The sequence below is a fragment of the Lepisma saccharinum genome, chromosome 22 (genome assembly GCF_977018435.1).
Source record: "Lepisma saccharinum chromosome 22, izLepSacc3.1, whole genome shotgun sequence".
In the NCBI taxonomy this organism is placed as follows: Eukaryota; Metazoa; Arthropoda; class Insecta; order Zygentoma; family Lepismatidae; genus Lepisma; species Lepisma saccharinum.
The window spans coordinates 19,031,306-19,047,004 of NC_139250.1; the positions used below are offsets into that span (position 1 = coordinate 19,031,306).

Here is a 15,699-nt window from a genome sequence, read left to right on the forward strand (position 1 = left end):
TTTCTGTTTTTTTATTAATGAAGCAGATTAATACATTGAAAGGCTGTTTTCTGTATTTGATTGATGAAGCAGATTAATACATTGAAAGGCTATTTTCTGTTTTTGATTGATGAAGCAGAGTAATACATTGAAAGGCTGTTTTCTGCTTTTGATTGATGAAGCAGATTAATACATTGAAAGGCTGTTTTCTGCTTTTGATTGATGAAGCAGATTAATACATTGAAAGGCTGCTTTCTGCTTTTGATTGATGAAGCAGATTAATACACTGAAATGCTGTTTTCTGTATTTGATTAATGAAGCAGATTAATACATTGAAAGGCTGTTTTCTGTTTTTGATTGTTTGTTTGTATGTTTGTTTGCTTGTGTTATTTTAATTCCAGTGGCCACTGCCACCTTCTTCTCTAGAACTTGTGGTAGAAGATAGTGAGATCAAAATTATGGCATGGATTTCCAGTACTCAAGAAGTTATTTTCTATTATTACTTCTCCGATAAATACTGCTGATACACGTCCCGCAAAAGTTCAGTTACAAAATGAAAAATCATGGAAAATTGCCATTTCACTTTTATAGTGTTCTTTAAAAAAATATTATTACTAAGAATCCAACCTGGCAATTTGTATTTGCGCCTGTTGATATATACGTGTTATATGAAGCAACATAGTGAAAACATGTGTGGTTTCATGTTTACTGTTTATTGATTTGCTTTATTTTACTTCACTTTTGTGCCACTTTTTTGCTAATTTGCAAAGATGGTGATGAGTGATGATATGATGAAATTGATGAATGGACACTCACAAACATCCATGCCCAGGCTGGGATTCAAACCTGGGACCCTGGCATTGTTGCGCAATGTGCTAACCACTCCGCCACGGGGGCCGGCTGGTTTCATGTAGGCTATCTGAATTATTCTGGGCGTAATACGCACCACAGTTTTTGGGACAATAATTTTGGAAAAAATCGTGCATTATACATGTGTAAATATGGTATTCCTCCTATGAATGTGCAAAGATGTTAGATTATTATGTATGTTGTTCTTCATCTGAGAAAACATGTCTACCACTTTAGAAGTACGTAATACATAGAAGAATATAACGTTAAGAAACTTCTTATGTCATGTACTGGCCACATTCGTGTTAAAAAAAAACACAAAAAAAGAAGTTGCGGTTGAGGTTCTGATGACACGTCATCTTCGCCGACAATCGACCAGGCCTGATGATGACTCAGATATGAAGTCGAACTTGACAAACTTTTAATGTGTCTCGTATTGTGCTATTCATGTGTTTTATGTGTGTTTCTTTTTAAAAAAGAACATAGGAGAATGTACAATGTTTGAAATGCATTCACATTTAAATTACATTCTAATCTTGAAGAATAGATGTAATGCACAAGTTGCACAAATTCAACCACACGTTTCTTATATTTTTTTCTTCTTTCTTTAACAACAGGTAAAAACATCTTAAAACATTGTTCTTCACACTTCAAGCAAAAATACTACATATTAATAAACAAAGGAAATTTTAGGATATCTACTTCATCTAATTTATGCTACTAGACATGACTTACCAACATTTTGCTTTCTACAATTATGCTGTGCTTAATATTAGGTGCTCTCATTACAACACAGGTGTATGATTCAAAAAAATCTATGAACTGCAAATAATAGTTAGTCTTAAGCAAATACATTCTCTACAAAAAACATGCCAGACATTTCTGGGTAAACAAAATACTAAAAATGTTGGATGCAGTCAACAGTGGCCACATACACTCTACCATACTTGTACAATTTATTATTAACAACACAATATTGTTTTTATAGCTACGAAATCCAATTCATTCATCCCACATTCTCTCCGCTCATTTTGTCAATACATGGGGTCTTATTATTACGGGACATAGGGAAACTTACCCCAATGTATGGAGATATCCATAATGTTTTATTTTCTTCACGCACACAAAAAAAATTAATACATGAGCAAATTCTGATTGACTCATAGGTTACTTGGAGTAATTTGAAATTTACTAAGTGATATTCTACCAATCTGATATAAAATTGCAAAAGTTCCAGTAACAATATGATGTTTCATTCTCCTCTTGTATTAATGGACGCAACAGTTAACATATTTAGGTATTTACTTTAGAAAACTGGAATATATGAATTATAATTTATATTTACGAAAATAAAAAAGGGAAGATTTTTGCACCAAATTACAGAAATATTAGCTCTTTAAAATTATTGGTAAACATGCCACAAAGGTGTACATAAGGAGTTTGGATATGCGAACCCACACGTTTTCATTCACAGCACAGTATAGATGGTGAGATCAGCACAATGCTCCAGCTGCCTTTACCAGGGTTGCTGCTAGTTACAGCCAATGGTAAAAATGATAATGGGCAAATTGTCTATCAGTGTGTTTATTCATTTTTCCTCCCAATGTGAAATTCAATAGTAAAATTTCTCCATCATAATTTAATTACTTAGAAACGCAGAATGCAGAAGAAAGGAAGTAGTGATGGTCAATTCATCTTTGGCAATGATTCTACCCATTGGTGAGAGGCTGGGTGAGGTACAGAGCCAGTTAATCAGGGACATTAGTACAAAAATTCTTATTTGATATCCACCATGCAATAATATTGGCTCGATCCTGCTTACTATTATACATATATTATGATTTATAATTTTCACGTAGCGTTAAGGCTACAGTGACTTAAATGCATATTTTTCTTAAGCTAAAAGAAATTTCCTACCTCAGTCTGTTGTTCAGGAAGCTTCATGTTATCGAATATCCTGAAGAGAACTTGAAAAAGGTCCTTCCACCAATGAGGCTGGTAGCTCTCGCCGTACGTTTTCACAATTTCAAACAACACAGTAAGTCCACGCGTCCGCACGTCTAATTTGCATCTACTAACTATACAGGAGAGTTCGAACAGGAGGGGGAACCAGCCCTTTACCCACACTCTGTCATCTTCTGGCACGTTGATATCCTCCATGCTATGTTCCTTGAACAACTGAAATTAAGAAAACACCAGCCTTAACAAAATTTACTTGCAAATGGGAGACTTTGCAACTACATATGTCTCAGTTCATAGCACAAAACACAGTTGGGTTCTCTTACACACAAATATTTAATAATCCCACATAAATTTTGTGAGCAAATTACTTTACACGTCTATTGATTTTAATGAGTAGCTGTCACCACCCACAGAATGCTGTTGATCGACTTAAAAGAAACCTATGAAATTCTTCGCAGACCAAGAGCTGGCCCACCAACTGTGGCAAGCAATTTTAAATACAATTATAAACTAACGACGAAAGAATTTCAACATATACAGGGTGATTCATAAGTCTGTGAAATATATACACTTACTTGTGGCTTCTCATCCACATATTTGGCACATGTCCTTATCAGCCGTATTGCTTCCATGCTCGTGTCAGGGAAACTTGCATTACAAGCAAATTCTGACAGACACTTAACAGCATCTTGAAAGGAATCTATCATTATCGGGAACTGCTGGCTGTACAATTGTGCTGAAATTAAACCAGAATTTCTTAATATTGCATAAGCATTGTAAATCAGTTTTTAAATCAATATTTTAAATATGTTTGATGAAATTATTATATTTAATTCTGACAAAATTTTACATGTTAACTTAGACATCACCTAAAAACATTTACATTACTACTTTCTTTTTTATGGTGATGCATTGCTTGTAACTACAATTTAAAGAAATCTTGAGTAGGATTAGCTGTAACTATTAGAGCTAATTGCGTGGACTATGACACAATTGTGGCAAGCTTTCCAGACCACCCTACAATGCTCTAACAGAGTAATAAATAAGCGATAAGTTTTCAACTTTGCAAACTCTTCAAATAAATTAATTTTAATTAACAACCATTAAAATGAAGGAAGAAAAATGAAATAGCACACTCATATGATGGATGTGGTAAATGGAGGTTTAGTATTTCATACGTGAAGGTTAGTATTTCCGCACGATTTTGGATGATTTCCGATTAATTTCGAAGGCCAACTGCCTTCATTACCTGAGGATGTGGTTTCTGGGATGAAGATGGCAGTGAAAAGGTAAAGTGTTCCCCTTGCATAGTACCACGCCATGAAGGTGTATAGGGGGTGTGGGGGTAACGCCCCACACTTTCTTGATCCAGTCGTGAGTGGGGGTGATGTGATCAGCATCATGCCCCTGACCACCTTTACCCACCAGGGTTTCCCCCAGGTACCCATGTTATTCGACGCTGGGTGGGCGCCGGGGCCGCTTCCAACGTTAGAAAAGTTCCCGGATTTGAACCGACCGGGGATCGAACCCGGGACCTTTAGCATGGTAGTCAGACGCGTTACCGACTGAGCCACCGCGGCAGTGTGTCATTGTATTTGGGGGGCGGGGGGAGATGAACTACTGCCCCCCGGGAACAAACAAAGCAGTGATGCACTACCAAATTTGCAAAATGGAAACACCAATCTTCGCGTATGAAATAGCATATTTTTATGCAAGACTCCTACAATCAAGAAGCTGATTGGAGGAAAAATAAAAATATGTTTTAGGACTTCTCACCCTGTCAAGAAATAAAACACATTTACATAAAAATGTCTCGATCAGGATTCGAGCCTAAATCTCTGGGATACTTTGATGTTGCTCTTCCAACTGTTGCGTGCAACTGTGTCTTGTCAGTGCTACCACAACAGGATCTGTTGCCTTTGTAACACTGTTGACATCGACTGTGCCTAGTTTCCCACAGCGTAGAGTTGTAAATTACCTTATTGCCTGACACACACAGAAGACGTACTAAATAGAAATTTCAGTGAAGCATGCAGGCTCGACCAGGACTTGAACCTGGATCTTTGACATAAAGTGCCAGGGAGAAGCAAGTTCCAAAGAGGATGGTGGTAGTGGTCACAAAAATCAATAGAACATCACTAAAACACTGTTTTACGGAAAAGTGTGAGTACATAATTTCTCAAGTGTTTATTTACACTAGTCTCTCACATTTCTTAAAATAGGAATGAATAGAGGAGTTTCACAGATACTGTGAATATATGAGGGGTGCAGAGCACAAGTGGAGTAACTTCATTCAACACAGTTTTGAGAAAAAGGCACATTTAAATAACTTAGTACCATGCTTAGCTGTTGGAGCACAAACATAGTGGTGCCTCAATGAGCAAGAGTTTGAATCTTAGAAGATACTTACTTCTAGCACTGAAATGTTGATACAGTCAACTCTCGATACAACCTTTCACAGTTCCTGGGGAAAATGTTGTTATTTCAAAGGGGTTATTATTGGAATTTGCACCAATTTTCAGCTTAAACGGAGCTCAAATGGACACAAAGATTCCTAGGAGACTGTAACACCATTTATCCTGGTAGTTATACAACCTGTTATGCACAGGATGTGTTATGAGAAGGAAAATAGAACATGAAAATGTTTTCGCAAAAAAGGATTTACAATAATTTTATTTTCTTTTAATTGTGCACAGTTGTTGCTCTTTCACGAAATTCTTACAATTCTAGTTCATGAAAAACCCGTTTGCACTGAGACCTACGGAAAAAACAATCTCTCATTTATTACAAGCAAACTCGAAGAATATTGACACATCACACTGGCACAAGCAATAGTCGGGAGATAATCGGACAGAATGAATGTTGGATTTTATACGGGTCTACTAAAGCATTGTCTGTTACAGGATTAACTGGTAAGTTAAGATCTCTCGGGAGACACAACACAATCTTTCTAGGCACCAGACAAAAAAAAAAGCGGGGCTCTGTAAAAAGTCACGAAAGTCATGTTTTCTTTGCTTCAACCAACTTCATATTCATCCCCCTCCCCCATTCCAGGGAGCAGTCCAAACTCCTTCTTCGACTTGCATTGTAATCCAGCCTGAAAAAGGAAACATGCAACTTGCAATCTGTTTGCACCGAATGTGTATCTAGGGCACATTAAACAGCATCGCACTTGATAATCATTCAGGTTTGGAATTGGATTTCACTATAATCATATTTTTAGTCCCGATTAGCTCATCAGCATAAAATGAACTCAAAACAAGCTTTATGTAACCTGTGCATTTTCAGATATCATAAGGGGAGATCGTTATTTACTCTCACGTTAATCGACGATTTAATGTTGGATTTAGGAGAATTCTCGATGTCAAACACCCGCTTCTCAAACAGTTTCCCGTTTCCCCCTTGAATAATGTTTTTTTGTTTTTTCTTTAAATAGGTCTCAGTGTCCATTTCTACATTGATCACTTTCCTTTCCCTCATGAATTGTCCTGAAGAAAAGCAGCAATTATATTGTGTACATTTCCTTCCAACACTGCTCTGAGTGTTCAAGAAGTTTAATTCTTGTGTCAGGTGCAAAATAAAATTTAGAGTTTTGCTTATCAGAAGGTGCAGAACATGAAGTTGTTTTAACTCTTGTTTTTCTTACTGGAGATCGAATTTCATTATCTTCAAATCAAACAGCTTTGCAAGATTCAAAACAATGACCTTTTCCTTGGCGCTGGATGAGCCATTGCTGTTATCGGCAAGCGAGAGATAGACGAAACACTGTTGTCAGCTGCAGCGTAAACACAATAAGATTGGCTGGAAGTTCAAGCAACAGGTGGTTGAAGAGAAAATCCTCCACATTTTAAAGAAAACGCAACTGTCGAAGACAGAACTTTTATCAGCAGTGTAAAGAGGAAAGAAATGATCCTTGCTTAACGTTTTACCATCCAACAGACAATAATACAGGTAATATTTCCTATGAAAACAACAGCAAAGAGAGAAAAAAAAGAGAGAGAGAGACCTGAATTCTGGAATTATCACATTGCCGTGCACACCATTGGCGGAGAATGAGCTGGGAAAGGAGGGGGTCACTTTTTTTCTGCTTGTCCTATGGTTTTTGTTCGTTTTCAAGAATGTATCCAGAACTCGTTGCTCCATTTTAGACGTCAAAGGAAAGGAAGAGGAGTCCACTTCCACCCTCGCCTGTTATCAGCACTTGGGCACACATGAGCAAGAGAATCCTGGCTGAAACAATCAGCATGCCTGCCCCCCCCCCCCCCCTACGCATTTGCTGACAGGAAAAGAGGGAGAAGTCACTCAGGTAAATAGGAAAACGTATAAAATGGGAAAGGAGAGTTATGATGCACATAAGATCAAAGTAAACTTTTGCGGAAACCTGGATGACAATGCATTAAGCAGATTGATGATCTTTAGTTGGCCTATGTGGCTTTGATTATCTCAAACAGTTTCGCTTTCTTATGAAGTGTTACAGGCCTGCTGCACTCTAGGTCAGAGGTGGACAGATGGCTGAGACTTGTAGGTATTTTGGAATATTCCAGCGATCGTATCTCGCATTTCTCAATCTGACACTGGTGAATATTTCGAAGGCAAAAGAGCTTGACCTGCCATACACATTGACAAAACACTGCAAGTCCAGCAGTCATTTTGGGCTGATACCACTACCCCGCAAGTTGTCAGCAGCTCTTAGGAAAATAACATCCAAGCACATTCGATCTATCTTCCTTGTGTATCCAAGAGCAAGCAAAATCACAATGCCAAAACAAGCCTGGCACATTGGGTAGAGGATGTCGGGTGCAGGGTAACATTGGCATGCTTGAGGGAGGGAGGGCAGAGGTCAAGTGCTATTGGATATCACTCAAGCAGTGGCGGAGCGTGACCTTTCCAACAGTGTAAGCCTATCATGATGAAGGTTATTTCCCGTTGTGCTTATTTTTGGGCTGACATGGTTAGTGATTTATCCACACACATCGACCCCGCCCCCCCATTTTTTCAGAACACTTCCCTGGAATTTTTCACCAAATTAAAAATTCTGGATAAATCTCTGGGGTTGGTATTTTCTTTGCTAGGCTGTGTATCTCCTACATTTCAACTGATAATCAAGTCAGTCTTATTCCTATCACAATGAGTAACGTAACGATAAAAAATATGCAAAGTTAGATAAAATGAATAATAATAATAAAGAAACGAAAACAGAAGGAAACAGAAAAGTGCAGAATACTTTTTACAACCGCATAAGCAAGTATCAGCTTCGTACCCTGAATCACAAAATCGGCGCACTTTATTTTTTGTTTCTGTTACTATGCCTGCTAGAGAAGGAAGGGGTGGGCCTACCTACATCCACAAGTTTCTTCTTGGCAGAAAAATCCTTGCTGGATAACGACATCTGCACCAAGTTCTCCACCCCACCGCACAATCACACTCGTTTTATTCCATAATGCACTTCACTATCACACAACAGGACAGAGCCGACAGTCCACTTTGAATAGATGGAATTCGCAAAAGCAATACCTCGACAACGAGAACGGGGAAACAAAAAGAAACCAGATCCAAAATTGGTCACTGCTCAAAGCAGTGATCTTTCGGACTGTGAGGGGAATATCCCTTTCGGATATAAAATAATTCCCTCTCTCGCCTTAAAATTCCCTATATTTAGTAAAAAAAAAAATATATATATACAATATTAATTATAAAAGAAATGCTCACTAATTGTAGGGACATATCCAGAAATTTCTATCAAAGGACATGTAAGTGCTTTCTTAGGATACTGTAAAAGCAAATTTAGCACCTAAAAGATCATAAACAGGCTTTTCGAACACTGTTCGAAGACTGTTTGAATCACGGACTACGTAATTAATAATATTTTGTTCACATTTGACATGAGATTTGTAAAAGTGGTCCAATCTTAAGCTTTCATTAACATTTATTTATTTATTTATTTTTGCACTTTTTAGCTCAATTATTACCAGCTGAGTTCATACATAAACGGAAAACAGAGATCTTAATATTTCTGATGTTTATGCTCTCCTATAAGCTAAAAACAGAAACAAGAATTTAGCACATCAATGTGTATCTAGTTTTCCCGTATCCCGCTCATTTTTAGGTTTCTCCTTTTTTCCCTTCCTGTTAGATTTTTGCTTCAGAATTCCCTGTTCCTGGAAAAAACCTCCTTGAAGCACCGTCGGCTCAAATTTCCTTTGCAGTCAACCAACCATTCATACCCGACAACGCTGGAGCCCCTCCTTTTGCAGGACCTGTGTCTCGCTGGCGTGTATTCAGTGATGCCAACCCAAGCATAATGGTGCTAAGTTTAAAAAGTCGTTTGTAAGTTGGGGATATAAATAAAACAAGAGAGCCACTTCTCGTTGTGGTTGAATTTTCTCAAACTTTTCACGTATAACGTCGAACGCATGGTTGAACCATTCGAATTTATATTTATATTTTTGTTATAAATTAATATTAATAATATGAAAATCACAGAACAATTTAGTAGTATGTAGCATAATTTCGGAGTTTAAACGACACCATGGATGTCCAGAAGGGGCAAGGCAAGGAGATAGACACTTCTTGAAAAATGAATGTCAACCATTTTCACACATACAATTTCATTTCAGTCACATCAAATTGTTAATTATTGTAAGGGCGTTGCAGAAAAATGTTAACTTCAAATTGAATTAGTATATTTTGAGAAGGGAAATATACCTAGTTTACCCCAACCCCTGAAAGAAAAATACTTTGCTTAATCCTCCCTGGTGGAAAGAAATACTGCGGACGTCCATGAACAACACTTTTTCTAAACATGGGGTTTGCAACGCTGCTGTAAGCCTGTGGCCGTAGGTTTACAAACCTAGGGTTTGGCCCGCTCTTCTCCCTATATTCCTTGCTCTTCTCCATCCAGATACAGTAGGCACTGCTCCTTCGCGGTCAGAAATTTGTAAGGCAACATTCAGACGGCTTACAACTTTCCGCAAACAAAAGGCGGGAGTTCCCATGTGTCCCCTGGTGCTGAAGTGTTGCAATCTAACAAACAGGATCTCGAAGACTGGTATCGGGCCGAGTTGAACTTTGAAGTTTTTACGAATTTTGCCATATAATTACATACATTTTACTAGAACTAATAAAGTGTAAGCCCGGCTTACACGGCTTACATGGACCCTCCGCGCCTGCACTCAAGCATGGTGTGGTGGTGTCTATTTTTAGATCAGACCCACTTGCGAACAGTAGAGCGCTCGTGAAGGGAATGAGTGTGAATAAAATGAGTACAACAAACATTTTTCAGCCGATTTCCTTCAATTTTTCAACTTTTTCAAAATTTTTCACGGTTCGCAGGAAAAGGGTCGTTATATCTGGGGTCGTAGAATTGAGATAAAACTGTACTTCACAGTTCTAAAATCATGTAACTCAATATCCATGAAAACTTGAGTTACACAACTTGTGCTTTGATCCTATCATATGTTCCATGTATATTGCATAAATAAAAAGTTCACAGACACTATTCCACATGGATAACACCAAAAGAAAAGGTACTTACTAATTATCTTCCCAGTGGTCTGGAATGCTAACTCCACTATGCCTTCATCGTGATCTGATGCTGCTAAATGGAAAACACTGAAAATGTTCTTCCACCCAGACCTGATGTTATGTGCTTGCGAATTCACCATCTGTGCCACACACCTCACAACCATATCTCTTATCGTTGGCGACCTGTTGAATATGACAAGAGTGACATCACAACTTAAAATATCCTGTAATTTACTGAATTAACTATATGAGAAAGAAGGTAAACTACATCTTACACATTGCAACATGTTGTGAAGGCATATGGGGCAATGTGGAGGTGATGTGATCACAGGGTGGCCCTCTAGGAGCCTGATAAAATTCAAGTATAATTCCCAGTTTTCAAGGTGAGCTTTCCAAAAATCCCAGGGTACAAACAGATGTTTTTTGTGTTGAACCCACTTATTCACACAAATACATTAAAAATATACAGGATCTGTGCGATTCCAAAGCTATCCAAAAATTCTAATTCAAATCAATTAAATGGTATGCATACATATTATATATATATATATATTAATGATGAAGGAGACAGTAAACACTTACCACACCCTCACCACCACCTTTTCCCAACCAACCCCCCCCCCCCACCACCACCACTCACAGTTTTTGACAAGCCTGGCGAAAGAACCATTTTTTTTTGTGGTACTGTCAACACTTTTTTTTCCTTCGGGACCTGGCAACACTGCAGGTCATGCTTACTCTTCCCTCTAGTCACTTAGTTATACAACGTCTCTCTACTCCTGAAGAGTAGAAAATTTGAATTTTTTCTTTGTCCGGTGAGTGTTTCCTCTCTCCTCTTTCATTTTTTATTTAGCCCTTGTGGTCCTCCTTCCTTTTATATATATATATTTAACATTTCGCAAATTCAGACTCGAAATATATTTACAAACACAAGTCACAAATGTTACGGTACATGTTAATCTTTAAAAAAAATGTTACTTGTATAAGAATTATAAACTAAAATTTACCTAATTATCTAAGTTTGTAATAATCTTCCATCTAATAGATTGTTCTGCAAAGGACACTAACAAAGTAAATGGACTGAATTCTGTTTTATTTTCCATGCAGCTATCTTTTCCTTCCTTGATAAAAATAAAAGCTAAACTGTGAAAAACGTGCATCAAGGCATTTAGAAATATGTATAAATTAGGGATGGGCCGATATGAAATTTTGGCCGATACCGATATAGTACCGATATAAAATTTACCAATACCGATAACCGATATTCTACCGATCAGATATAAAATTAGAAATTAGGGATGGGACCGATTAATCGGTACTCTATCGGTATCAGCCGATATAGGCATATCGGTGTATCGGTAAATTTACCGATTATTTTACAGATTCGATATATCGAAAAAATCTCATAATTTAGTGCAAAATTCTGCCATTTTGTTGTAATTTTTATGGATAATTTCGATGCCCTACTTTCTAAAAAAGTAATTATCTAAATATTCAACTTCTTTTGCACTGCAGTCACCTCGAAACACACATTTATTAAGGAGATCACTGAACATTTCAGGTTCTTCAAGGACCATTTCTAATTTTATATCGGATCGGTAGAATATCGGTTATAGGTATCGGTAAATTTTATATCGGTTCTTTATCAATATCGGCCAAAATTTCATATCGGCCCATCCCTATTAGAAATGGCCCTTGAAGACCCTGAAATTTTCATTGATCTCTGTAATAAATGTATGTTTCGAGCTGATTGCAATGCAAAAGAAGTTGAATATTTAGACATTTACTTTTTCAGAAAGTAGGGCATGGGGATTATCCATACAAAAAAAAATGGCAGAATTTTGCACTAAGTTATAGGATATTTATCGATATATCGGATCGGTAAAATAATCGGTAATTTTACCGATAAACTGATACACCGATATGCCTATATCGGCCGATAGAGTACCGATTAATTGGTCCCATCCCTAGTATAAATTCAATTGGATTATTAAAAGTTGCAACTTTTCACATCTACGGAGAAAATTTCATGCAGATTGCACGCATAATTCCCAGAATTCAAGGAATTCCTGGTGAGTAAGCCACCCTGGATCAGCATTATGCTCCAGTCACCTTTACCATCAAGATGCCCATTTGTTAAGAGGTTGCGTGAACCCCAGAGATGCTCCATGTAGGGACGTCACTGAAAAAACTCACACATGAAATCACTCACCCCAGGAGTCAAACTTGGGTCTGCCGCATGACAATTATGTGCCCTTCTGACTGTAACACAGCTCACTGAATTAACTACACATTACAGCATAATATTAATGAATTAATATGAAATTCATGACACAAAAGTGCTGATCCATACAGGATCTTAATTATTGTATCTGACCATGACATAGATGCATTTTCCCTTAAATTGAGCTGCATATTAGACCAGGGTGTATATAAATTCCAACCTTATATTCAAGTTTGAAAAACCTTGTTTTATCACAATGAAGTCTGAACTAATGTCTGCCCATTTTATCTCCATATCCTAGAACAATGAAATATTTCAAGATTTTATTACAAAAACTAATGAAATTACCTCTTTATGCAGTAAATACCAGCTGCTTCAGAAATAATTATTGTAAGTATTGAACTTACATTAACGAAACCAGTCCAGAATGAACAAGGAGGTTTCTTTTGACACCTACAAATGTTCAATGTTGACATGATAGTTTAGTTCTTACCACACTCGCATCAACATGGGCCTGTCGATAGCGTCTATCGCTGCGATGATATGCTCCCTTATGTCTGAATTATCAAGTGGCATCGGTGAGACGAATACACTGTCTTTAATGAAACCCCACAAGAACAAGTCACACGGTGTAAGATCTGGTGATTTTGGGGATGAAAACACTGCACAAACACTGAGTAATGTGGGTTATTTGAGTGTCAGCTAGCAGCACGGATACGAACTCTCAGCTGAACAAAACATATACGCACAAACTGTTTGAGTGCCTCGTTCGTTCTGGACAGGTTTCCCAAGTTCAATACTTTACTCGCAATAAATTTTTGTAACCCCTCAATTATTTCTGAAACACGCAATATAGTATTTTATTGCCTCAGACGAGGTATAATTTTTTGCAGATTGTGGTATGTTTTACACATATAAATACAGTAAATGTATCCTCACACAATAAATCAAGAAATGCGTAAACTAACATAAATTAGAAGGAACTAACTAAAACAAACACAATTTTTTCTAATGTTCCCTTAAGGCTCGGCTGGACCTTTGGCCAATGCTAGGGCAGCTGTTTTCGAATTTTCCTATTTTATTGAAAAAATGCTATGATATATCAACATCTGAAAAATTACACATGCTTAGAATTTCTTCTAGAGCATTTACATGCATCTTCATGTGATTCGCTTTTGTTGTTGTCTAGATGTTATCAATAGTTTAATGCAGTGGTTCTCAACCTATTTCCTATCACAACCCCCTTTTGTCACATCCTCTTACCAGCGACCTGCATATGTAATTTCTGGTTTGTAATAAGCGTTGATGTGTGTAAGCGCATATAACAACTCTGCGAAGAACAACAAAGGATCCCAAACGAAACCAATCCCTTCCAACTGTCAAAGGTAAAGTGTTCCCCTGTGTATAGCACCACGCCATGAAGGCGTATAGGGGGTGTGGGGGTAACGCCCCCCACTTTCTTGATCCGGTCGTGAGTGGGGGTGATGTGATCAGCATCACGCCCCTGACCGCCTTTACCCCCCAGGGTTTCCCCCAGGTATCCATGTTATTCGATGCTGGGTAGGCGCCGGGGCCGCTTCCACCGTTAGAAAAGTTCCCGGATTTGAACCGGCCGGGGATCGAACCCGGGACCTTGAGCATGGTAGTCAGACGCGTTACCGACTGAGCCACCGCGGCCAACTGTCGACAAAATCATTTCTCATTTGACCTTGCAAGGACGTGACAAAACCATTTTATTTGTTCAAGACAAAGTAAATACTTTTCGGAAGAAATTACGAGTTTCGGCATCCAAAGTCAAAACCCACAATTTTTAAAATTTTCCTCCGACTCAAGACTTTATTTCAACTTGCGATTATTCTTTTGGCATGAAGACGTTGTCCAGTTTAATGTGCAAACATCTAGAAGGGCTTCAAGAACAGATGATAGAATATACTCGCTGTGATGAAAATGCCGGTTCAAGATGGATATTAAACCCCTTTGTTGAAGAGGCCATCAAAATAGCCAATCTAAGCCCACAACTTCTTGACGAACTGATAGAATTATTGTGCGACAAATCTTTACAACTGGCATTCTGTAATGAAGACCTGGGCAAGTTCTGGCTGAAGAGAAGAGAAGAATATCCTAGTCTGGTATCTGCTGCTTTAAAAATCATAATTCCCTTTGCTACATCGTATCTGTGCGAAAGTCTGCCATGGTAAGCATTAAAACAAAGACCAGAAACCGCTTGTCAGTTGAGAATGACTTGATAATGTGCATCACAAAAATTGAACTGGACATTGCCGCACTAGTGAAATCACACCAGGCTCAGGTCTCGCACTAGCCTTCATTTTGCATTGTATTTCAATACGCAGTTTTCACTAGTTTGATACCTCTTTTATTTGAATTGTTTTTTCAACGATTCTTCACCGGTTAAAAAAATGTTTAATATTTTTTGCTATATTTAACCATTAGTATTTCTTCCGCTACTAGACCCTAATAACATTTATCTTTTTTGTCTCTCTTCAATATCCCAAGGAAATTCTATAGGGGGAAGGGGGGTCGAGACCCCAGGTTGAAAAACCTTGGTTTAATGAACTTAGTCGTCGCAAAGTCATGGTTTTTCACAGGGAGAGGAAAATTTGAAAACAGCTGTCCTGGAATACGCCAAAGGTCCACTCTAGCCTAGAAGGTAGCATAAAACATTTATGCAAGTAAGTACATAAGTGAAGCAAAGATGAACACCACAGACCTGTTTCTCTTCATAATATGTTCAAAAGGCCGCAAGAAATCCTTCTGAAACCTATAGTTGGCAAATTCACCCTTCTCAATAAACTTCGTTGACAACTGGCGCAAGGAGTCCACAGCAAAGAAGGCAATGTCTTCGTTCGGATTGCATCCCACTTTATTGAAATGTTCACCGAGCACTTCCCATATACGGGACCATTGTAACCTAATCCTCCCCATGTTGTAGTAGGAAATTTCCACTATCTTTTGAAGACTAAACATCCGAGGATGGGCAGGATGGCCCAGTTCATCTAAAGACACATGACACAATGCTTTCACAAAATCCACTATTGCATCACCATCGAGACGTGTTGATCCCGTGAATATTCTGTCCACAGCCACCACTACACTTTGAGAACTGGTTTCACCAATGGATTCTTTTACGCTAGCTGGGGACA

The 15,699-nt window shown here is 38.0% G+C and overlaps 1 protein-coding gene across 2 annotated transcripts in view; it reads right to left on the minus strand.

Moving 5' to 3' along the window:
- The window catches only part of Sec71 (ADP ribosylation factor guanine nucleotide exchange factor Sec71), a 115,262-nt gene that overhangs the window by 25,312 nt on the left and 74,251 nt on the right, over nt 1-15,699 (minus strand). For both annotated transcript variants that reach the window (XM_083143739.1, XM_083143740.1), the window contains exons 19-22: nt 15,267-15,690; nt 10,325-10,497; nt 3,366-3,526; nt 2,746-3,006 (exon numbers count right to left, since the gene is read on the minus strand). In XM_083143739.1, coding sequence (XP_082999865.1) covers nt 2,746-3,006; nt 3,366-3,526; nt 10,325-10,497; nt 15,267-15,690 — 1,019 coding nt within the window. The remainder of the gene's footprint in view (nt 1-2,745; nt 3,007-3,365; nt 3,527-10,324; nt 10,498-15,266; nt 15,691-15,699) is intronic.